General features: G+C 43.0%; 1 protein-coding gene across 11 annotated transcripts in view; it reads left to right on the top strand.

The window, feature by feature from the left end:
- The first annotated feature begins 3,950 nt into the window (after positions 1 to 3,950).
- The window catches only part of Ppp2r5e (protein phosphatase 2 regulatory subunit B', epsilon), a 149,604-nt gene continuing 127,818 nt past the window's right edge, over positions 3,951 to 25,736 (top strand). For 3 of the 11 annotated variants that reach the window (XM_087552760.1, XM_087552752.1, XM_087552755.1), the window contains exons 1-2: positions 3,951 to 4,562; positions 6,893 to 7,056. In XM_087552760.1, the coding sequence (XP_087408886.1) occupies positions 6,900 to 7,056 (157 nt within the window). In that variant the 5' untranslated portion in view covers positions 3,951 to 4,562; positions 6,893 to 6,899. 11 annotated transcript variants of the gene reach the window in all.

The following is a 25,736-nucleotide window of genomic DNA, read 5'->3' as shown; positions in this document are numbered from 1 at the left end:
GTAAATACAGACCCTCATTTAAGTCTGAGGCTAAGCTCAGAATTAAGACTGAGTCTGCTTATTTGTTTGTGAGGAAATCAAGGCTAGGGCAGAGCTGGATGACCTCTGACCCCAGAGTCTGCATTCTGATGATTATAACTTGGTATAGCTTCAGGGTCATTTAATTGTGCAAACTGACAATTTCACAAGCAAAAGTATTGCTTGGTATATTATTTTGCAGTTTGTTCTCTAGAAAATAAAGTATATTTGAAGTTTGTTTTCTTGTGTGTGTGTGTGTGTGTGTATGTGTGTGTGTAAAGACCAAGGTCAATATCTGGCTTTTTCTGCTGTTTCCTCCTATCTTTTGAGGCCAGGCCTCCAGGCCTCTCAAAGAACCCTGTGCTCACCATTGGCTATACTGGCTGGCCAGTGAGGTCTGAGAATCCATCTATCTGCCCTTCCTGTGCTGGTTACAGATGCACGTGACAGCACACAGATCCTTTTTTTGGGGGAGGGAGGATAAATGTGAATACTGAGGATCTGAACTCAGGTCTTATAATTACAGGACAGGCATTTTATGGATAGAGCCATGTCCCCAGCTAGCCCCTTCCCTCCCTCTTTCCCATATCAGTGATAATAAAGCTTCTTTTTTTTCCTGGACCCATCACAGAAACTCCCAGTTTCTGTGCAAAGGTTCTCAGATAGTCACTCCTATCAGTTTAGATTACAGCTCAGACTGTAGAGACTAGACTCAGACTAGACTCAGACGTAGAAACTAGAGCACATAGCCATTTAGATCTTGAGCCATGGTTAGCCATGTTAGCCACACGAAAGCTGTAAAAGAGCTACAACCTTTGAAGCATATCTGAAAATGTAATTGCAGTACTAAAATTATGACTGAAGAAAATGTCAGGGCTGAGGGTGTTTCCTAGTGGATACATGCAGTGAAAAGAAACATGACAGCAGTTCCTTGGGTACAGTAGCTGCCTGGATTACACCTGCCACTGTTGTCCTAAGCAGCTGATGCCACAGTTTTCTCAGTCTTCTTACCTCAGTCTGTAACCAGCTTCATGGACTCCTGCCCCCCACTCCCAACAAATGAGACTAGTTTACCTCTGAAGATGTGTCTAAGGGATAATCAGTTCTTTGATACTTCAGTTTGTCACTATGTAGCTACCACTTGATACCCTGTGTCTTCTAGTCATGTAGTCAGGCTGCCAACAGATTTCCCCCTAAGCTCAGCTTTGAGATCTGGACAGTGGGTACATTCACGTGGGAACAGTGAACTGAATTTTGTCACTTGATAATGGCCTCCCCGTGGCTATAATGTTTTTCCATTTGTATCTAGAATAGTAGTCACCAATTTTCTTTGTTCATGCGCCCTCCTTCTGAGAACATTTTTTAGGAGCACATACTCTAAATATATGCATATTTGTTCATAAAACACACACACATGGGCTGGAGAGATGGCTCAGTGGTTAAGAGCACCAACTGCTCTTCCAGAGGTCCTGAGTTCAAATCCCAGCAACCACATGGTGGCTCACAACCATTGTAATGGAATCCGATGCCCTCTTCTGGTGTCTCAGAAGACAGCTACAGTGTACTCATATACAAAATAAATAATTCTTTAAAACAAAACAAAAAACAAACAAACAAACAAAAAAACCACACACACATCAGCTTCATTACCTTGACTCGGTCAGAACGCTTTTTCTTAGGATGTGGTTCACGGCTGATGGTGGTGGATATAAAGATACATTGTTTTGACAATTTTGCTACATAAGTTAAAATATGGTAGGATTTATTAGATTGTCATTGTAACCCTGAAGGAGGGCTGTCAAAGATTCTATAATAGGTGTTTCTAGTACTTGCTTTTCTGTTGTTCTCTTGTGAGACCCTTGTAAGGTCATTTGTCTGCTTTGTAGGTTTAATTTAGAAGAGACCCTTTCTGCAATCCTCTGTGGATGGGTACTTCCTGCTTTCCCTGAGGACATCTACAGTGCTCTAGACAATGGGCCATTCCTTCTGTCTTTAGAATAATGAGCTTGATGCCTCCTCTTGGACGTAAGCATAGGTGCCCTCAGTTTTCCTTCTGCCTTGCACTAACTATCCTTGGAGAACACCCCACTTCCCCTGGGATCTATAGATCTCCTTATGAGATTATTGGCCCAGCGAACAAATCTCACACAGGCAAGGATTCTTCCATATTAAAAAAAGACCTGCTCATTTCGGTTGCTCAGCTATTTTATAGAAAATGAAATGACTTTGAAATGAATTGTCTTTATAGTCATCCATAATTTGCAAGCAAAATCCTCACTCTACAAAATGTGAAATGTTCTAAGCAACAGCTGTGAGCATTTCAAACGTGCACTACTTTTTAACGGTTCAACTGTTGCCAAGGGAAATTGAGTTGGCTTCAAAATCTTCCTTGGTTTTAATTTTGCATTTACCAATCAGACATTGAAGAAATAGGCTCTGCTTGGCTAGGATATTAAACGTTTCTAAAGACTGGAATATGAGTTACTTGAAGGCAGGAACTAGACTGGAATTCCATATAATTATGCAGCACGGAGTAATGAACTTCATTAAAGATGGATGCTCAGCCAGTCAGCCAGCAGCTAGTCTTCTGGAGTCAATAGGGGGAGCCTGCTTTCATTTAAGCCACCTTTCCCATTTCAGTGCAGGGCAAACATTCTCTTTCATAGCACAGAGTTATTTTTCTACCCAACTGGATAGAAATTTGCAACAAACCAGAAACGCAAATGCATTATTATCACTTATGGGCATGGTCCAGAGAGCTTTATAAATGTTTATTCCGTAACTGTACAGAACACATGACATACTGAGAACACATGACATACTGAGAGGAAAAACTAAGCTATGGGATGAAGCATTTGAATATGAAAAAGAATATGTATATACATACACGTGTGTATATAATGTATGTATATATGTGTATACATACGTGTGAATATACATATATAGAAATACAATACTAAAACTACATCAAAACGACAGTGGTTCTCTTTGGTTTATGGATTATGAGTATTATTTCTTCTGTATTTCCCCTCCCAGATTTCCAAATTTTGAGCAACTGGTGTTTGATCCTTGTAGCTGATATGAAGAATTTTTTTTCAATTATTATGTAGCCTGCATCCAAATCGATAGTCTACGAATATTCTTTGGAAATGTACCATTTGGCCTAGCGCTAATGATGCAAAAACATATATGTATTTTAGTACTCGTTCTAGATAGAGGTAAGTCTGTTTAAATTCAAGACTCGAAACTGTCCATTAAAATCTGTCAAGTTGGAGGCCGGGTATTTCGGAGTCCTTAAAGGGCGAATGCGGGTATTCGGAATGGGAGACTGCAGAGTTGCCACCTGCATAAACTACGGGAGCGCGGGGCCCTACCGAGACTGGCTGGGGCATCGCGGAGCTGATACTCAAAACTGACTTTTGGGGTGACAGGGTGAGAGTCCAACCCGTAGCCAGGCCTCCCACCCGTTGAGCGAAGGCCACTGGGGGGTTTTTCGGCTGGCTTCCAGGGCCGCGTTTACACAGGGCACAGGAGACCGTGGGCTCCGTGCTCAGTGGGTCTCAGCGCACTATGGCCTTCGGAATCGCGGGTGAAGACGCTCGCCGTCCACAGGGTCCCGCCAGGCGGAAGCTCCAGTTTCCGACGTACCCGCCGCTTTCCCCTCAGGCCTAGCAGTCGCCGCAGTTCCCCACTTCAGGCACCCTGGCGGAAGCGGCGGCCGGGTCGCCCGAGCTGGCGGCAGCATCCGGGTCCCCCGCGCCTAGCCCAATCGAGGGCCCTGTCTCTTCACACCCTCCAGTTTCTCCGCCCCCCCGCGCCGCCAATCCCGGACCAGCTCTCAGCCGAACATGCTAGCCTGGGAGTGAAGGCGCGCGGAGGCCAATGAAGTCTCGCTTCCCGTTTGAAGTCTCCAGTGGGCGGGCGTCGGAGGCGGGCTCTGCTAGCCAGGAGGTTCGGTTGCGCCTGTGCCATGGACTCAGCCGCCCGGTGATATTGACAATAGGAGAGAGAAAGGGGCATTGACGGGGACCCTGCGCGGGTAGCGAACGGCGGCTCTGGCAGCGGCGGCTCAGGCGGCTCCAACTCTTCCTCCCGACTCCTGTGCTTGCTGCCGCTGCAAACCCAGGCTTCCTCCCTCCTCCCCCTCCCCGCGTCGCCGCCGCCGCCGCCGCCGCCGCCGGGTCCGGTGCAACGAGCAGAGGCGCCGCCCGCCGGGAATGTGAACGAAGAGCCGCCGGCGGAGCCGCAACCGGGTCGGTGCCGATTTGATGGGACGGGCCCGCGGAGGAGGCTCGTGAGGCCGCCGCTGCCACTGCCGGAGCGCTGAGGTTCGGGGCCAGCCGAGAGGCCTAGAAACACTGCCGCTACCGCGGAACCGGAGGGACGTCGCCCCGGACGGCCGTAGTAGCCCGGGGCTCTCCGCTGCTGCCCGGACCTCCCCCTGTGCGTCCCGGGCCGCCGCCCGCCCCCGCCGCGGCCCCTAGCTCGCAGCCCACTCCGCGCAGCCACAGATCATCTTCCGATTCTTCCCCAGGAGCTTCAAGGTAACTTCAGCTTCGGGTCCCGCGGCTTGCCTCCCGGGGAACCTGCGGAGCGGCGGGCTCGGGAAGGCCGTGCCCGGGCGGCCGAGGGGTGCGGCGGGGTGGGGTGAGCGGGAGCAAGCGCCCGGCCCACTTGTCTGATCTACCTGCAGAGGCTTTGGAGGCCCGCACCTCTCTTCTACTCGGCCTCACTAGCCCCTTCCCCTCCCGCTTTTGAGGCGTCTTCTTGTCCCCCCCCCCCATTGGCGGGGGCGGGGGAGCAGGGAGGAAGATTCTGTGGCCGCGCAGCTTCTCCAGGGCTTGGGGTTTATGTGAACATACCTGCGGACAAACAGGCCACTTCCCTGATTTCATACCTTTCCCTTGGAAAAGCCCCAGTTGCCTGCTCTTTGCAGAATGCTAAAGCTTTGGGCGCAGTGGCCCAGGTGAAACCTGTTTCCCTGGGCTTTGCAGGGACCCCGCTGTTATCATCAGTTCTGCAATGCTTTAGAGTTGAGAACCTTGACATTTATATCAGAGCTGCGCGCATAAGAGGCAAATGACGGAAAAGAAAGCTACCTATAGATCCTCGTTAGAGATGAGAGAAGAGAAATAGAGACAAGAATGAATGGTGGGGGAACGAGGCTTACGGAAATCTGTGTTGCTAGGGTTAGCATGAAACCTAAATAATTCCCAGATGAGCTTGCAATATTCGTCCCTAAATTTACAACGTACCAGTGTGATGTGGAACTGCTTGCTGAGGTCTGATATTTTCGATAATATTTATAATTTAGTACTCCGTCTTTTATATGTCTCATTATATTTAAAGCCAAATTAGAGTTAAAAGTAAACAATAACTTTCTAATGAAAGAACCAAGAAGTCCTCAGAATTCCAAACTAAACCTTAATATTGTCCACCCCTCTTCCATGTTTATGTTATTTTAATTGAATCCAGGTAATCTAGATGACTGTTAGCCTTACACAGTGGGGAGGTGTATCTTACTCTGGAAGTTTAAAAAAAAAGCACTTGTCTTAGGTGTTGGTATGACACTTGAGTAACCGAGTCCGAGCTGAGCTCTGCGTCGTATGCATTCGTTGATCCCGTCTACCATTAATCTTGCATGGAGCCTCAGTAGCGCCGGAATGGTACTGGCATCTGTTTAGTTTGGTGAAGGCGACTGAACTCAATGCTTCGGACTTTTAGTATCTATCCTTCCTTTGAATAATTTCAGAATATTAAAAAATTGCAGAACAATGTTCCCTTGGTCTCATGGAACACAGTATTGGAACTTAAACTCCATCTTGGATGGTGTGAAGTTATGTTTTCGGTTCAACTTGGTGTTGGGTTTTATCTTAGTTTTGCTTATTAAGCTTTAATAACTTAAGATGACTTTATTTGAAAAGATTTCTTTGAAATAATTTTAATTATGCCTTTTGTGACATTCAGACAATCTAGCCTGTCCTCATTTGAGAGGTGGTGGCTCATAATAGCCAGCACAGCACATTGCACCAAAGTCCTGCTTAGAAAGTGTCAGTAGAAAGACACTTGGAGTGTCGGTAATCATCTTACTGTTGGATACTGAGGTGGCTCGTCTCATTGTTTTCCAGAGGCAGGATCTCCTCTCACTGTGTGCCCAGGGTTGGAGTCAAACCTGTTATGTATGTGTAGCTTAGGCTGGCCTTGGACTCATAACCTTTCCTGCCTCTGAATGCTGAGGTTACTGACTACTATACCTGGCTTCATTTGTTTAGATTCTTGAAGTACAGAAGGGTTTTAGCCCATTCATAATATTAAATATATCAGAAAAATGTTTCTGTGGATGTTTTCCAGCTTCAGAATAGCTCCAAAATGACTTCAGGAATCTCAAAATGGGAAGAGTTGTGCAATTAAAATGGGCAGACAGTATCGAGACTTCGGGTCCAGGCGAACATCTTTCTAGTGATGATAGTAGAGCAGTGACAGTTTAGAGTTCTGATTTTGTTTAATGGTAGTCATGTTACCTTATATTTTTCCCCTTGACAAGACTTTTCTTTCTTTTTTTTTTTTTTTTGGAGACAGGTTTGTGTGTGTGTGTGTGTGTGTGTGTGTGTGTGTGTTGCCCTGACTGTCTTAGAACTGGCTTTGTAGACCAGACTGGATTCAAACTCAGAGGTCTACTTGCCTCTGCCTCCTGAGTGCTGGGATTAAAGGCATGCACCACCACTGCCTAGCAGCAAGACTTTTCTTGATTTTTTTATGTTTTGATACTTGTTCCAATTTTCATGAGTATTGTATATGGAAATTTTAAGATGTGGGTAACTCACAGGAATACTTTCACCATGGGACCATTTTCATGTTACTTCCTTCTCTTCAGTAGGGATATGTCCTCAGCACCAACTACTCCTCCATCAGTGGATAAAGTAGACGGATTTTCTCGGAAGTCCGTCAGAAAAGCCAGACAGAAGAGGTCGCAAAGCTCCTCACAGTTTCGGTCTCAAGGCAAGCCCATTGAGCTCACACCTCTGCCACTGCTGAAAGGTAAGACCCATGAGTAGGTGACATTATCTTACCTTCCTCACCATCAGTGTCTTCATAGTCTTTCATATCTGTGAACATCTTCACGTGCTGTAGCTTGAAGGGTGGAGAGGTTTCAGACCCACAAGTGCCTGGTATGTGACCAGGTCTATCCAATCTTATCAAAGGGCTCATCCACAGAGACTTGTCCTATAGGTGAATTCTTGAATTCAGCTGGAAAACTAACTGGCAGAAATGTCTTTTTACGCCTCCCAACATTGGTGTGTGTGTGTGTGTGTGTGTGTGTGTGTGTGTGTGTGTGTGTATGTGTGTGTGTGTGTGCACCCGTGCGCACATTATTCATATGTGACAGTCAGGACAGTTGGTGGAAGCTGGTTCTCTGCTTCCACCACGTGGCTTCAGGAATAACTCAGGTGGTTCTGTTTGGCAGCAGGGGCCTTTATCTGTTGAACAGTCTCATTGTGACCCTATTCTATCTCTTTTTAAATTCTTGATTTGCTTATTGACATGTATTAATTGTACTTTCTTGGTTGGAAAGTAGACCCCAGTATAAAGGACACTAACTTGCATTAAAAGAAGTGGAGTTTGGAAATACTGAATTTTAAATTTTAAAAATTAAGCAAGTAGAGCTTATAACTAGTAACATGCATTTGTATTTTCACCTAGGGCAAATATAAGTTTATAGATCACATTTGCATGATACTTTAATTTTTACAGTGCATTTAGAGCAAGGGTTTTCATTTTTTTTGGACACAGAGTTTTATGTAGCCAAGGCTGCCTTTATAACCCTGTGTCCTTTGCCTTAAAACTGGCTTTGAGCTGCTGATCTTTTTGCCTTTACTTCCCAAGTGCTGGGATTAGAGGTATGAACTACCAGGCCTGTCTAAGAGTGAGGTTTTGATGTGGGCACTAATTTTTTTTTCTTTCTTTCTGAATTATACTTTTTATTTTTTTATTTTGGTATGTGGTTACCCTATTTTAATTTTAATCTGTTTGCTTCATGTTGGTGAAAAGGAGTTATTTGAAATGTATCATACCAATATCTGGTATAGTGTAGAAACATTAGATTCTATCTTTGAAGATGAATTTTTGTCTAAGTATTTAAGCATAAGGAAGAAGAGGGCAGGAACAGTATAAAGAACTTTAGTATGTCAGAGGAGACCAGACAGCCTGGTTAGGGCACACTCCTCCCTCCCTCCCTCTAGTCCCACCTCCTTCCTTTCCTTTTCCTCCTGATTTTGAGACAGTCTTCCTATGTAGCCCTGTAACTCACAGTTACACAGGCCCTGTAGGCCTGTAACTCACAGTATAGACCAGGTTGGCCTTGAATTTGCAATGATCTTACTGTCTTTCTTGAAAGCTGGGATCACAGATGTGTGCCACCATGAACCACATCTGGCCAGCGTGAATACTCATGTAGTAGCCTGTGGGATCAGAAGGTATAAGAACAGCTGGTGAGAGCCTCATCTGTAGCTGAGGGTATGTCAGGTGTCTGCTTTGACTGTGGGAACGCTTTCTTTTTCTTTGTCTTTTTTCTCTTGAGACAGTTTCTCCGTATAACCCTGACTGTCCTGGAACTCACTCTGTAGACCAGGCTGGCCTCAAACTCAGAGATTCACCTGCCTCTGTCTCCCTAGTGCTAGGATCCAAGGCCTGCACCACTGGGAACACTTTTTCTTAAGAGGAGAAATTCATAAATAAGATCCCAGTATTTGTATGTGAAAATGGTAGAACTATATTGGTATTGATGTCTGGAAGGATGGTGTACGGGGTTAAAAAGGTGCATGGTGGTAGGGTTCTTGCCTAGTGCTCCTGAGTTTGGGTTTGATCTGCAGCACTGAGGAAAGAAAGGGAAAAGGATACTCTGTGTGCCAAGTAGGAAAGAGGAGCCCTTGATAAGTTTTGAGGGAGAGAATACTTCTCCCTCCCTTCCTCCCTCCCTCAATTTCCTCCCTCCCCTCCCCCCATCTTGAGATAGTGTCTGACTGTATATCTGGCCTGATACTCAGAGATTGTATGTCTCTGCCTTCTGAGTATGTGCTTCTACACGTAGGTAGATGAATTTTGACTTAAGATTTTGCTAGTAAAAATGAGAATAGTTTGTATGAAGTTATAGGGAAATATGAGGGAAAATTCTAGGGAATAAATACAAAGGATGGGAGACATGCTCTTATTTAATCTGAAGTAGACATGGGATGGCTGTTGATGTCTGTGTTGGGGGAGAAGGTTACTTCCAGCAAGCCCAGATTAAGTGTTTATGTTTAGAGAGAATCACTGCATCATTCTGTAAGGCTCATGCAGTCACTTTGATTAATTGTGCATTTATGGAACGGTGTAAAGAGGCTTATAGGAGAAAGATGAGCACACATTCTATCTTACTCTTCTTTCTTTCCGCTGTGATCATGCACAATTAAAATAGACATAAGATGCTCCATTAACTAGTCTTGGGGTTGAAAGTTTGCACCACTAGGCCTAGCTCATAACCATTGTTAAGGTTTCAGTTCATTGGCTGGAAGTCTGTTCCCGCTGCTGAGTATCTATTATAACCATTCGTCTACCATCTTTTCATGTTCTCTGCCCCTCTGTCATCCCTCAGCCCCCAGCAACCACGTCTTTAGTAGCTCAGAGGAAACCAGACAGCCTGGATTACTAGTTCATGTACACATCCATCCATGCCTCCCTTCCTCCCTTGTCTCTTCCTCTTCCTCTTATTCCCCTGGTTTTTGTGACAGTTTTGCTTTACAGCCCTGACTGGCTTGGAACCCACAGTATAGACCAGACTGAGCATTTTATTCTCTTTAAGACTGAGCAATATTTCAGTATATGTGTGTGTGTGTGTGTGTATGTATGTATGTATGTATGTATGTATGTATGTATGTATGTATATATGTATATATCACATATTGTTTATTATCCATTCATCTGTCATTCATTTTAGCTGTTGGGAATAATGAAAGCATGAGTGTGTAGGTGCCTGTTGAAAGACCCCCTTTTTCTTTCTTTTTGACACATGTGTAGACATAGGATTGCTGGATCATCTGTTTAGGTTTTGAAGCTGTGTAGTTTTCTGTAGGAGCTATATTTTCCTTAATCAGTGTACAGTTCTGATTTCACCTCACCATGGACATCTCCCTTTACTAGCATTTACTAGCACACGGCTGCGACATTGCTTACTGGAGTTCTGATATGCATTCACCTTCTCCTTAGTGATGTCAGGCATCCTTTATAAGATTATTGGACAAATATATAGTTTTTTTTTTTTCCCCATGTTGGGGGTTGAACCTAGGGCCCTGTACATGCTAGCTCTGATATTGGGCTACATTTTACTCAACTCCTTTGTCTGAGTTAATTTTTAAAGTTATGTCTGGTAGCATTAAAACTTTTCTAAGAGTAGGCTTTGTACATTTGCATATTTTATCAGTAGAGGAGATTAGCGAGTGGCTGGACCAGACACTGCTCACTGATCTGGTTCCAGACAGTGAGTGCAGCATGGTTAACTTGGGGAGGGGCGTGGCCCAGCTAGGGTTTTCTACTGAGGCTTCAGCATCTCTCTGCTTAATAACAGAAAGGCAGTAAGGTGCAGACTGAGAAGTGTGTGTGTTTGGTTTCTGCAGTGACCGAGGCACCTGCCTGACTCCTGTGCTCCTCACAGTGGATTGGCTTTTTTTTTTTTTTTTTTTTTTTGCCTTATATGTTTATCAACTTGTGGGAAGTAGTTTACTGAATAGAAAAAACATAAAGGAAGAATTTCTTTTCTAGGATTTTTTTAAGCATCATTTCAGGAGAAAATAGATTAAACCAAAATTGACTGTATAAATGCTAAACAATAGATATGGTCTTTTTTTTTTTTTTTTTTTTTTTTTTTGGTTCTTTTTTTCGGAGCTGGGGACCGAACCCAGAGCCTTGCGCTTCCTAGGTAAGCGCTCTACCACTGAGCTAAATCCCCAGCCCCAATAGATATGGTCTTAATTTTCTATAGCATTTCCCTGACTAATTCAGAAGGCTTGCTTGAATACACTTGCATTGTGATCAGATTTTGTGAATTTTGTTTATATGATGTATTTTGATTGTACGTATGTCTGTGAGTGTTTTGTCTGAATCAGTGTGTGTCACATGGAGGGTCTGATTACTTGATAATAGAAAATGAAGAGAAAGTTTCTGTTTTGCCCCTCTTGTAACAGTTGGTCTTCTGAAGCTTGTGTCCTTGGTGGCCTTTCTTTTTTCTTTTCTTTTTTCAGTAGAAAGCAACACCCACCCGTGCTCCTGTGCACATGTATACAGTGGCTTACCTTTTCCTCAGCTGTGTCTAATGAAATGATATGCTGACCTTTTAGACATATTTGAATCTTCTCTATTTTTACATTTCTCAAAGTTTTTTGGGGGTCACCTAAGACTTTTGAACCGTAAGGATCCATTTTACTGGTAAGGAAATCCCAGGAAAAGTTTATGCCTGTGTATTCACTTGCTTACTTACCTACTTACTTACCTATCTATGTATAATAAAGTTAAAATTCGTGCCAAGGTTTGAACTACATCATTAGTGGCATGCACATGCCTGTAGTAGCAGCACTTGGGAGGCTGAGGCAGAGCTGTGAGTCTGAGGGCAGCCTGACCCACACAGTAAGACCCTGCTTCAAAAAACTAGAAGACAAGGAAGCCTTCTCCCACCCACAGTTGATTTGGATGCTCTTTGTGTTCTATACGCCCAGCAGTCCAGGAAGCAGGCTTGTCAGTTATCCTGGTTGGGCAAACTCGGAGCGTAGGCAAATCGGCAGTAGTGGTGCTGCCTGCCTTATCACCCTGTTCCCCCCCTTTACTTCCCTCCTTCCTCCTCCTCAGACCACTTACAAGTTTAGATTTGAATGAAATGGTTTTGAAAAACGCTCCCTCTCTGAAGAAGGGATTGGAATGAAAGTGTCACTATTTCTGGGTTCACAGTTGTTTTTTTTTTTTCCGGAGCTGGGGACCGAACCCAGGGCCTTGCGGTTGCTAGGCAAGCGCTCTACCGCTGAGCTAAATCCCCAACCCCCACAGTTGTTTTTTTTAGAGCATTTTGCAGATACTTCAAACATTTCAAGAACTATGGTGACTTGTGCATGGCAGGCAAGTGCTATGTCACTGGGCTGTATCCTAGCTTCTACAAACACCCCCTTCTTTCTTTATGTGTGTGGTTGTTTTGCCTGCATTTAAGTCTGTGTACCATGTGTGTGCAGTGCCCACAGAAACCAGAAGAGGGCATTGGATCTTCTTGACCTGAAGTTACAGGCAATGTGAGCTACTATGTGGGTGTGGAGAACTATGGGAACCCAGGTCCTCTGGAAGAGCAGTTCTCTTAATTCCTCAGCCATCTTTCCAGCCCCAGCCTAATAATAGAAACACTTATTTCTTCGTGCGCATGTGCGCGAGTATCTGTGTTTGTGAATGTGTGTAAGTTAGATCACTCCCCACTGTTTATATTGAGGTAGGGTCTTTCATTTGTGCTCAGAGCTCCCTGATTTGGCTGGCTTGACTGACTAGCTTGCTTTAGGGGTCCCCCATCTTTGCTTCCTTAGGGCTAGGATTTTGGGTGGGCCACCCTCTTGCCTGGATTCTATGTGGGTGCTGGAGTTCTGGCAAGTGTTTTATTCATTGAGCCATCTCTACCCACTAAAGACACTTAAACTTCAGTCCCAAAGATGAAGCGTCTATTTTTATTTTTAGAGTGACAGCTTAGACAAACTTCCAAATTACCATTCAGAGCTAGTTTTGTGCTTTCTAATGACTGGATTCTTTTGTCTTCTACATGTACCTTGTGGAGTGTAGAGTAGGATGTGCAGTAACCGCAGGTCTGATGGTGGGCTGGAACACTGGAACGTAGCTGTGGAAAGAACAGTCTTCTGTAGGCTCCCGTCCCGTATTGTAGCATGGCCATTGGATTTGCATGCTGGACAGGGCACGTGCAAGAGGCTCTGCCCCGCTGCAGGCATTGGCGCTCGTCCACTCGTCCTTTTGTCTTGGACAAGGGAGTTCCTTAGACCTTCCCTCCTGGGTTCTAACGTGAGGATGACACAGTTCAGTGGGCTTCACTGAGTACCCCCTGCTGGCCCTGAGCTGGCATCTCAGAAGGCAGTGTGTGAACAATATGTCAGGGTTAAGATAGTCTCCATGCAAAAACACTTTTCAAAATGATGAAACAAAAGCATAGTTTTGTAATTAAAATCTTTTTTCAATCCCAAAATTTAATTTCTGAATGTTTTGAATTTATTGGAATAGCTGTTTTGAACGTCTTTGGACTTTTCACTCTACACTGTTACACTGGCAGCCATGTTACTGAGAGTAGACCTTTTTTAAAGAGAAGGTTTTGTTTTATGTGCTCATGCTTGTGTCTGTGTATATGAGTGTGTCTGTACCATGGACTGTGTGTCGAGGTGAGAGGACAACTTGTGGGATTTGGTTTTTTCCTTCTACCACGGGGTTGCACAGATGGAACTCTGGTCATCAGGCTTGGCAGCACGCATGTTAACCATATGCCTGTCCTTCTTACCTGTTCTTAAGTGGGAGAATTTCAAAGTGTTTTCAGGTTCTCAGAGATAGCTGATATAAAAAAGAGAATCATTGGTCTGTTTGTATCGTAGATTGACAGTTTGTGTTCTTTAGGTAGCTGAAGTTGTGTGTATGTTTGGTTTAAAAAAATAGCTATGAGTTCTGCTTTGAGCTAAAAGAACATGTATAAGTTAACACACACTAAAATAGTTCTGCACCATTGGAGGGAGCATGGTAGTATTTTTCTTTCAGGAAAGAAATGATAAAGATTGTGCCTAAAACCAAATGTCAAACTATATTTTCATGTGTGAAAGATTACATGCAGTTTATTTGCTTTCACGTAAGAGTGTTTTCTTTTTTTCTTTTTAGGTTAATTTTTAATTATATATGTGTGTGTGTGTGTGTGTGTGTGTGTGTGTGTGTGTGTGTGCGCACACGTGTGTATGTATGTATACACGAGTATCAGAAGCTGAAAGAGGGTGTTAGACTCCATGAGGCTAGAGGCTAGACAGGAGCTACTCAGTGTGAGTGTCAGATCTGAATTGAGGTCTTCTGCAAGAGCAGACAGCACTCTTAACCCCTGCGCCTAATTATTTACTTCTGTGGCATAGAGAATTATCATTCACTTATGTGGGCCACAAGACATAGAAAATGAGTGTTCATAATTTATGGCTTAAAAATAGAGTACTAGCTTGAATTCATACTCATTTCTGTGGTGTCTGGTAAATATAGGTTGAATATTCTCTCATTGAAGTATGGTTGAGCAGAAATGTTTGCAGTTACAGAGTTTGGAATGTTTGTGTCTATAGTGTCCTTTGATCATAGTGATTAGAGGTTATTATCTCCTGCCTCCCTGTACACTTGAAAATCTGAGTATAACATTTAAAGTTTATTTTACCCTGTATTAATAGGTCAGCAATTTAACTTTATTTTTTGGAAAAGCCCATCGTAAACTTTTTACTGTAAATTAAAAATGAACTTCTTAGCCAGGCATGGTGGTCTATACTTTTAATTATAGCAGTTTTTAGGCAGAGGCAGGCAGGTCTCTTGAGTTTGAGGCCAGTCTGGTCTACAGAGTGAGTTCTTGGACAGTCAGGGCTGATACATAGTGAAATCCAGACTCAAAAACCAAACCGCAGCAAAAGAACTTCTTGGCTGGAGACATGGCTCAGTGGTTAAGCACCCATGTGGTGGCTCACAGACATCCATAACTCCAGTTCTAGGAGATCCAGTGCCTTCTTCTGACTTCTGTGGGCCACATGATGCACATATATACATGCAGGTGAAACACTTATACATATAATAAATCTAAAAAGAAACCTTAAGATTTTAACTTGGTTAAATAGGAAACAGTTTAAAGACCTTTGAAAGTGAATTGAGGAAAAACAGACTTCAAAATGGTTACTATTGAAAAGAGACATGATGTTAAAAATAATCAAAACCTTTTGTCTTGATACTGGAGTTTCATGTTTATTTTTCCTTACCGGATGACCAGATGGCAGAGATGGTGATCCAAACCTGCCCTTCTCAGCCTCCCAGCTGGACATGTTCTCAGCCAGTGCACTGGTTGAGTGCTTTTGTCTATTTGCTGTTGGTAGTTTAAGGTTATCAGAGTATCTGCATTGGAAATTGTGATGTGATAGAATTTTGAGGGGGCTGTTGACTTGGGGTCTCATAGCATCTTTCCTTATTTTTTTTCGTTACCACCTGCTCCAGGCTGTCTTTGGCATGGATGGCCCCTGCAGAAGTGCAGACTATTCTCCTTTGTGTATTCTGTCTCTCTGGTTTACTTTGTTTTCCTGCAGCCTGACTGTCAGCTTTCCCCATCAATTCTTCCTGCACAAGAGCTTGGGATACTGTGGTAGAGAGTCATGGGGGAGGTGTCTCTGCATATAGTGTGGTGGGAACCTTCTTCTCGCTTCCTTTGGGAGAGTTCCCTCATTCCCATCTCCTACTTTGATCATTCTAATGCTTCTTCTGGAACCCTGTGTATAGGTAGACTGTTTGGTGAGGTCACTGGCTTGAACTGGTGTGTGAGGGTCTGTACGATTTGCTACATGAACACCTTCCTACTCTCCATCAGTGATGTGAAATGCTAGCACTTGTATGGCCCTATTATTTTCCGAGGTTCTTCTTCTAGACTGGCAGCATGGTAGACACATATCCGAAGCCAAAAAGGAAGCCTTAGCTTCATTCTCTTGATGAATGCTACATATCTTTTTAAAAACCATTGGGTCCTAAAACCTTTTGACCCTGCCAGCAGGTGCTACCAGCATGAGGCTACCAAGCCCCTACTCCTGTCGCTACTGTCTGTGGTGTCATGCTCTCTGTGAGCAGTGCTGAGGGTTGGGGTTGGTGGCTGCTAGGTTTTGGTCCTGTTGCTCATAGTTGGATGGTGGAGAATGTCTGTCTCTGAGATGTGGCTGTGGTAGGGTTGTTCGAGGCTCTCTGGTCTACTCTGGATTCTGATGGACACTGTGTAACTTTCATTCCTCCAAACTTGTACTATTAGCCTGCTGTTGACCAGAAGTCCTAACATAGTTGATTACCATGCAGTTTTTATGAGTTGTATGAATTATATACTGTGATGAAAAGGGCATGAGAAATGTAGGAGACCATAGTTTACTGCCTGTTGTAATTAACCAGAAAGATGGACTACTTACTGCAGATGTCACACAGCTTCAAGTAGATACTGGCAACTCTTGAGTTCACAGCAGGAGCAGTAGGAGGTGCATATGAAATTATAGTAATGCAGTATGGACTGTGGCTAATTTTATGTAGTTAGGATTTAATAATGGGCTTTCTTGCTCTCTAAATACAAGGTCTTATTATCCCAGCTTTTTTTTTTTTTTAATCCTGACTGGCCTTGAACTTGTGATCCATCCTCCTCCTGAGCTTCTTCAGGATCTGGGACTATGCTTGCACTACTGCATCTGGTTTAAGCACGTGTTTTTATGTGTCTTTACATCTCTCTAGTTGTGAATGCCATCATGTATAATTTGTGCTTATGTTTCCAAATTTTGACAAATGTTAACTTTGCATACTATATATATATATATATATATATATATATATGTGTGTGTATATATATATATAGTGTATATATATATAGTGGTAGTGAGTGATAAAGTAGATGATGCTGTATTATATATTTTATGCACTCATGACATTTCTCTTTAAGTCTTGGTATCTGTAGGCTATGATTTTTTTTCCTATTTTTTTTTTTTTTTCGGAGCTGGGGACCGAACCCAGGGCCTTGCGCTTGCTAGGTAAGCGCTCTACCACTAAACTAAATCCCCAGCCCCTCCCCCCCTTTTTCCCCCTATTTTTAAAGTGTTAGAAGTTTCTCCCCATTCCTAAAGAACATTCATGTAAAGTGGACATGTATAGCTTAAATTTGTGTTCTTCAAGGGTTAGCTGTACCAGGATGTCTTGAAGATTAGACCTAAGTCTAAACACGAATTTCTGTTGTTTCATTTATAATTTATAAAGATAGCATATGAATAATCTCAGATAATACTTAGGGAATACATGTATTTTGACTGAAACCCAAATGTTGCATAAGGTCAGGTGGAATTCCCATTTGTGACATCATGTTTTTGCCCCCAAATTTGTAGGTTTGCCGTGTTTGGGTTTTAGAGTGTCTGGTTATGACACTTGCTCTTGGTTCCTCACTTGCAGTCCCTCTAGTTGGGACCTCTTGCACTGTGCACAGTTTCAGAAGCTTCCTAGAACGGAGGAGAGAATTTGTTGCTTTTGCCAGGTTCTCACAGACTCCTCCCTTCAGTTCTTGTTCCCTTTCTTTTGACAAATGCCTTGGCTTAGACTGACCTGTTGAGAGTTATCCCCCCCCTTTTTTTTAAAAACATTTATTTATTTATTATGTATACATCATACAGCTTTCCGCCTGCCTGTATGCACCTGCAGGCCAGAAGAGGGCACCAGACCTGATTATAGATGGTTGTGAGCCACCATGCAGTTGCTGGGAATTGAACTCAGGACCTCTGGAAGAGCAGACAGTGCTCTTAACCACTGAGCCATCTCTCCAGCCCCTTCGTAAAACTTTTTAAACTACAAAAAGAATTAGTAATTGCATGGGTTTTTCTAGGATGTCACCAAGACAGGTCTTACAAATACTGAAGTACCAAGTGAATGTGAACCAGTTCTTTATATGTAGAACTTTCTTCCTTGTCTGCTTATCGTTCTTCAAGTTTCAGCTCAAATGAGACTGGTCTCCTCCCTCTTCTCCCATTCTTTTCGGAGACAGGTTCCCTGTAGCTCAGGCTGGCTTCAAGCTTCTTATGTAGTTGAAGAAGACCTTGAATTTCTTATCTATACCATACATAAATATATATAATTTATATTTATTTATTTGGGAGGCTCATGTAGTTCTAGCTAGCCTTGAACTTCTGTTGATCCTGTAGCCTCAGCCTGGATGTTGGATTGCTGCTGCTGTGAGACACTATGCCCACCATCCACCTTCCTATCCTTTTATCCTCCCCCACCCCCCACCTCCATTTTCTGTGTATCCTGGCTGTCCTGGAACTCACTTTGTAGACCAGGCTGACCTCTAACTCACAGTGATCTGCCTGCCTCAGCCTCCTGCGTGCTGGGATTAAGGGTAAGCAACGCTACTGGCTTCCTGATATTCCTGTGATCAGACAATTGATCTTTGTTGCCCTGTTGGTTGTCTATCTTCTTTCATGACTAAAGTAAGTGTTGTAGGCCACTTATTTTCATCAGTTGCTGTTCAGAGACTTACACATAGTTGACATTTGCTAACCATTTCTTAGTAATAGTGAACACTGTTAGTTGATGCATTGGTTGACAATTTACTTGATAAGTAATAGTAAGATTGAAACTTGTTTTTTCTTCTCAAAGTGAGGTTTAAAAAAAAAGCTAGTTTTTTTTTTAAAGCTAGTTTTACTATAGATAAGATTTAATGCAAATTTTATTTTATTCTTGATACCAACTTCTAAACCTATTTACTGAAACCTTTTAGATATTTTAAAGAGGATTTGTTCTACTTTATGTATATAACTGTTTTGCCTACCTGTATGTGTGTAAGCCATGTGTTTGGTGCCCTTGGAGATCAGAAGATGGTGCTCCAGTCTGTAGACCTGGAGTTAAAGATGGCTGTGAGCTGCCATGTGTGTCCTGGGAACTGACCTGGGTCCTCTGCAACAGTTCTTATCCACTGAACCATCCTTCTAGCCTAGAAACCTTTGTGTTAATAGTTTGGTTTTTGTTGTTACTTTGTTTTTTGTTTTTGTGAGACGGGGTTAAAGGCATGGGCCACTAAGCTGGCACCCCTTTTTATTTTTAAAGGATCAAATTTGAATGCATATCTAAAGCCCTGCACATGACCTTGTGCTGTGCTAATCAAAGTTTCAGGGCAAAAAAGGAATCGGTGTCTCAGGGAGGAAGCAAGCACGTGTATCTCACGTGTGACAGACTTAGAGGGCAGTTACTGGTTCATTATGTTGTGCTGCAGAAGTGCAAATGAAGGTACACAGAGGCTGTTTTTTGCTGGTCTGAGACTGGCTATAGGTTGATCAGATCACCGGACTTTGTGCATATGTTCTTGTAGAGAACAGCGCGTTACAAGTATTATGATGAATTTTTGAAGGGATGTTCATATGGTCACAGTTTTTCATTTATAAAACTTACATTTTCTATTCATACTGACATCATTAGAAATTAAATTTTTTAGTGCTTGTAAAAGATCAGTAAAAATTTTGGATAATTTTAAGAAAAGGCCTAGAATGGTTCTTAGGGTTGTAACGTTATTCCTTCTAATTAAGATTTTTGTTTCAATATTTTATTTTATTTTTTTCCTTTTCTTTTTTTCGGAGCTGGGGACAGAACCCAGGACCTTGCGCTTGCTAGGCAAGTGCTCTACCACTGAGCTAAATCCCCAACCCCTGTTTCAATATTTTATAATTGAAGATTTTTTTCCCTTCAGAGTTATGGGGTCTTATTTTCATGTTACAGTAGACCTAAGCATATAATGTAAAAACCTTCTTGCTTGTGTGCTTTATTTAAGTTAGTGGGACGATTCCCTCCAATAAGATTGTAGGGGGCGTGGCATGCACTTGGGAATCTGGGTCTATTCCTTGCTGGCATTTCACCCTTTTCTACTTTGAAATAGGAGAGTAATAGGATCTATTTAATAGAGTCAGATTAAATGCCCAGAAGTATTTGGTTCAGGCAGGGATGGGCACACTGTAGAAATAGAAGAATATTAATGGTTGTAATTATCAGAAAAACTGTGCAATGGGAAAATACTTCAGTGACGTTCAGTTGACGTTTGTTCCTTTACTACGTGGCATGACTTATCCCCATTTCAGGAAGGAAAGCATGGAGCAGATGGAGAGGTGAGAAGAGGCTTAAGAGCAGGATGGAGGGCTGGTTCTGATGGGACAGTTGTTAATTATTAATTATAATTATTGATGCCAGCTTCAGACAGACTGCTTGTGAGGATCATCACCTAGAGTGCTCAGCGTTACCTTCCAGAATAATTCCATTTAATTAATTCCACATGTAGAAGGCAAAATGATTGATGGGTACATGAATTTTAGTGATTAGTTGTCTACCAGGGCGGGTTCTCAAATGTATCTTTGTAGTTGCTCACTCTAATCAGTAAAATAGAACTCGTTTGTATTTTGGACTGTTAGACAAATATACAGATGTGCAAGTACACAAGCACAGGTCTTTAGGAAGAGGGGATACTTGGAGAACCAGACACCTACAAATTTAACAGCACTTAAGCTTTGCACCTCCTCTGTCTCTGGCCCATCCACCAGCTTGCAGGTGACTGGGACACTGCTTTGTTTTCAACTTGTTACTCGGGATTGGGGGGTGGAGAAGAAGAAGAAGAGGAGGAGGAGAAGAAGAAAAGAATGCCTGTGTGTGCGTGCACGCATGCGTGTGCACCTGCTCACACCTGCGTGCACCTGCTAGTGTGTGTGTTTTGGGACCCCAGGCTTCTCAGGCTCCAGTGCCTTCTCTCTCATAGCCATTAATAAACGAAGCCAGGTGAGACCTGGGGCTAATGTAAGTCATTGCTTATACTCTGTTGGGATGGTAGACTGAATAAGCCATTTTACTACTGACTTGAAGAACCTTGAAAGTTTGAAGGGGATTACAGGGAGCAGGAAGAGCAGGTCTTGGCCGACTTTAGCATGTTAGAGTGATGGGGAACAGCCTAGGTCAGGAATCCAGGAGTTGGAAGAAGGCCAAGTAAGAAGTCAAGGTGAGGTACTCTGTTTAGGTGTGTGGGTCACAGGGAGGAAGGCTTGGCCCACTAGGAGTGGTTTGCTATAACACTCAACTTTGCTTCCTTTGGGGAGCAAGCTTATTGTAGGAAAGAGCTTGGGTTCACATCTAGACGGTAATTTAGTTTGCTGAACTAAGTTATTTGGAACTTGAAATTGAATTTTTGTAGAGCAGGATTCATTTTTCAGTGTTTTCAGGACTGACCATTTGGCACTAGACAACCAATTGTCTCTTCCCTTGGGAAGAGCACCTCTCCTCTTCCAGCTTTCCTGCGTTTCTTCCACTTCCTTGTATAGGGTTGAGGCCTCTAGGATTACTTAGTGGTTTAAAAAACATCATTGTGCTTTCCCCCAGGGCACAGTGGCACATTCTTATTCTTATAAGTAATTCTAACACTTGGGAGGATGAGGCCGAAGAATCAGGCGGTCAAGGCCAATCTTTGCTACATAGTGAATTCTTGTCCATCCTGGACTACGTTACACGAGACTCTCAAAAGTGAAAGAATAAGTGGCTGGAGAGGTGGCTCAGGGGTTAGCACACTTGCTGTTCTTGGAGAGGACCTAAGTTTGGTTCCCAGCATCCACCTTGTCTTACAGTCACCTGCAACTCCAGCTAAGGATCTGGTGTTCAGTTGGCCTCTACAGTAATAAAAGGAAAAATAAATCTTAAAAAGTTCACCTTGATCTGTCCCATCAACATGAATATTAGAATACGTTTGCTCTTGTCTTTAAACTTTAAGTTAATTATTTCTTTAGTATTTGGGTGGGGTTTGTGTTCCACACCATTATGTGGAGGTGAGAGGTGAGTGGTGTGGAGCTTGGCTTCTCCCTCCACCTTTATGTTGGATTGAACTCAGGCTGTTAGACCAGCAAGTGCTTTTCCTGCTGAACCGTCTCATTGGCTTCCTTCTGTTTGCTTCCTGAGGTGTTTTACTCTATTTCCCAGTCTTGCCTGGAACTCAGAGACTTGTGCTGGGATGGCAGGTGGGTGCCCCCAGGCTGACTATTGTGCCCTGCTCACCTTCCAGCTGGGGGTGTGCTGGTTAGCTCTGGCAGCCTGACACAAGCGAGAGTCGTCTAGGCAGAGGAGCCTCAATTGAGAAGAAACTTCCATCAGACTGTCCCATAGGTAAGTCTGTGAAGATTGACGTGTGAGGCCCCACTTACTGTGGGCACTGCTACATCTGGGTAGGTGGCCCTGGGTTGTAAGAAGGCAGATTGAGCAAGCCACGAAGAGCAAACCGGCAAGCATGTTCCTCCTGTGAGGGACTGGATAGAACCTGTAAGCCAAGCAAACTCTTTCTGTCTCACAGGTTGCTTTTGGTTATGGTGCTTTATCCCAGCATCAGAAAGCAAACTAGGATAGGGACTAGTCTTTAGCTTATGGATAGCTCTAACACTGGACTCTAACACTGGGTGCCGAGATGGAACCCAGCATTTTCCACACATGCCGGGTACGCACCCTGCCCTGGAGCTTTACTACTGTCTTGGCGTCATCATGGTCTCAGAACCATTAAAAACCCATCCAACAAACCCATCCAAAGTCCTGCTGTTTCTAATGATGGCTTATCCCTTAGAACTAATGTGTGATGGTGGCTCCTGGACAGGACATGGCCTCAGTACTTGCAGGGTCACTGCACATATTATCTGTATGACCTGCACAAGGTTGGCTTGTCAACATTCCATTGTATGTGGGGAGGAAGCACATGAGGGACCCCACTCCTCCCTAGGTTACCATGGGCAGTTAGTTGGTGTTTGCTGGGAGAGGCATTTTCTTTAGTGGTGAAGCCACTGATAAAGTTTCCCAAGCTCCAGTAAATGCCCCGCAAATGTTCATATAAACAACCAAAACTAAACTCAGAAAGTGGGTCACACAAAAGACCTCAAAGTGGGAATGGGGCTTGTTGGGAAGAGAAAAGGTATCTTTAGTCTTTGTTCATGTGTGTATCTATATGTTTGCCTGTGAGTGCAGGTTTGTGCCTGCCATGTCTTGATGCGGAGGTCAGAAGACAACCTCAGGTGCTCGTCCTTGCTTTTCATCTTGAGTCAGAATCTCTTGTTCACTGCTGTGGAGATCAGGCTACCTGGCCCGTGAGCTTCTGGACCTCCATCTCGTATGTCATATGTGAGCACCTTGGGGTCCAAACTCTGTCCTCAAGCTCTCAGAGCAGGCTCTTTCCCAGTTGTCTGAGTCAGGTTTTCTCTGAAGCCCTGGGTGTCCTGCATGCCTCTGTGGACCAGTCTAGTCTTCACTCATAGAAATCAAAGGTGTGTGACACCTCACCTCACCCACACCGCAGGCTTGTAAACACTGATCTGTTTTTCCAGCCCAGAAAAGAGGTTTCAGAGAGAGAAGGGTAATGGGGTGAAATGACAGATTTATCGTGTACATAAAGGAAATTGTAAAGACTTAAAAAAGAAATGAATACTGTGTAGGCTGTTTGAAGAAAGCTTAAATATACTTTGGTCAAAAGCAAGTTAAGATGAAATTTTTTTTTCTTTTTTTCGGAGCTGGGGACCGAACCCAGGGCCTTGTGCTTGCTAGGCAAGCACTCTACCACTGAGCTAAATCCCCAACCTGTTAAGATGAAATTTTAAAATTCAATAGCCTCAAATTGGGAAACAGTTGAACTTTGGGAGAAACATCTGTAACTTGTTTAGATAGATTCCTGTTGTAGCACTGGGTTGTCGAGGAAATAGTTCTGTAAGGCTGTTGTTTAGAGCTGTACTGTATTGCATTTACATTAGGATTTGGTGTTGTTAAAAGTAGTTCAGCTAAAATGGAAATTATGTAAGGTTTTCTGATTTAGTGGAGGATTCTATGAAATGGGATGCTTTGGACATTAAAGAATATTTAATATTTTTATGCACTTTTTTACTTGTTGTGTGCACACACATGCCATGGTACACATGTAGAAATCAGATGACAACTAGTAGGTGTCAATTTCTCTCTTTTCACTACATGTGTTCTAGGGATTTGGGTGGTCAGGCTTGGTGTCATGTTTTTCCCCACTAAGTCATTCTGCCCGCCCTACATACTTTTGTCTTAGGAATGCTAGACTATGCTTACACTCTTGAATTAACGTGAGGCTTCCTTGAAGCAGATTTAAAAAGTTTTGTCATGATACATGCTTGTCATGTTCTACGAATGGAGTCTGCATAGTGACCTCACTAACTCATTTCTTTCAGAGACCTTACCTTCTCATTGACATACTTTAGTGGACTGTGGAATTCAACTCATTCATTCAAGTTTTTGTTGAGTCCTGTGATGGACCAGACATTGTTGTGGAAGGGCAGTGATGAGCAAAACAGGAAGTGCAGTGATGAGCAAAACAGCGTGGGTCTTTGCTCTTGCAAGTGATTAGTTCAAACAGAGCTCTGAAGTGATGAGTTCTGTTGGAAAACGGAGGGGCTTCTTAGAGGAAGTAATCTTTATGCCGAGATCTAAAGGTGGAGGTAGATGATGAAATTCTTTTTCTTTGAGACAGGACTTCATAACTTAACTATGATGCAGAACCTGGCCTTGAACTCCTAGAACTCTTGTTTCTACTTCCAACTGCTGGGATTATAGTTATATATTACCACACCTGGCTGAGATTTGTCTTCTGAAAATGCTATTAGGATCAGAAATCACATTGGTGAACTTATTAAAGTTATCAGGAGTCAAATCATCTAGACTACAGAGTTTGTCCTTTTCCTCAGGGTAGTTTATGCCCACAAGATACATAACTCACCTATAGACCCTTCTCTGTAGGCAGAAGAATAGTGTCTTTTCCTTTACTTTTGTTTGTTCTTGTGTGATGTGCACGCAGGTGCGCACACATTTGTGTGTGTGTGTGTGTGTGTGTGTGTGTGTGTGTGTGTGTGTATAGTTGGTTGATGGGATTGATGGGATGTTCAGTAACAAAATGGGATATTTCTTTGAGATAGACTTATTGTTGGGGTGGAACTTTATTAAAATCTATTTTCTCCTTTTAAAAGTGGTGCAAGGGTTCAAATCTATGGACTTGTGTGTGGTAGGTAATTGCTCTACCTCTGAGCTGCATCCTAGACTAGTGTTGGGGTTTAAACAGTTGTCATGGTAACATTTATTTGTCATTTTTTGTGCTATTGAAGTTTCTTTGAAAACTAGTCAGTTAATGATTATTTGCTTCTTAAAAGTATTGCAATTTTCAATCTGAAATTACAAACAAATCATGCCTTTATAAAATTAAATCCAATCTATAGTTTTAATTTTATGCCGTGTTAATGCTCCCAGATGCTAGCTACCAAGCACTTCCTTATAGTGTGTGCTCTTAGATTTCATGTGGTTGTTTTGTAATTTTGTTTTGTGTTTGAAAAAGGGTCTTGTTCTGGGCTGACCTCAGACTTATTTCTGGCAATTTTCCTACTTGAGTTTGTCGAGCTCTGAACTATAGACAAAAGCCACCACACTGGCTTCACAGTCTTTAATTCACTGTTTGATGAGCCACTTCTTGGAATGATAGACATGATATAGTAATTAAACTGGAACGCAAAGGTTTAGAGGATTAGAACTAGACTTACTTTTTGTTTTAAGAACTAGAATTCCTGTTAGCATCTGTGTTAATTAGGGTTTCCATTGCTGCAGTAAAACACCATGATCAAAAAGCAAGTTGCGGAGGAAGGGACTCAAGCACAGCAGGAACCTGGAAGCAGGAGGCCATGGAGGGGTGCTGCTTACTGACTTGCTCCTCATGACTTGCTCAGCCTGCTTTCTTATAGAACCCAGGACCACCAGCCCAGGGATGGTACCACCCTGAATTGCCTGGGCCCTCTCCATCAATTACTAATTAAGAAAATGCCTTACATACTTGCTTACAACCTGGTCTTATAGAGGCTTTTTGTCAACTGAGGCTCCCTTCT

This window comes from Rattus norvegicus, chromosome 6 (genome assembly GCF_021556685.1).
Source record: "Rattus norvegicus strain SHRSP/BbbUtx chromosome 6, alternate assembly SHRSP_T2T, whole genome shotgun sequence".
Lineage (NCBI taxonomy): Eukaryota > Metazoa > Chordata > Mammalia > Rodentia > Muridae > Rattus > Rattus norvegicus.
The sequence above is the reverse complement of the archived record's forward strand: the minus strand, read 5'-3'. Positions and strand labels throughout refer to the sequence as shown.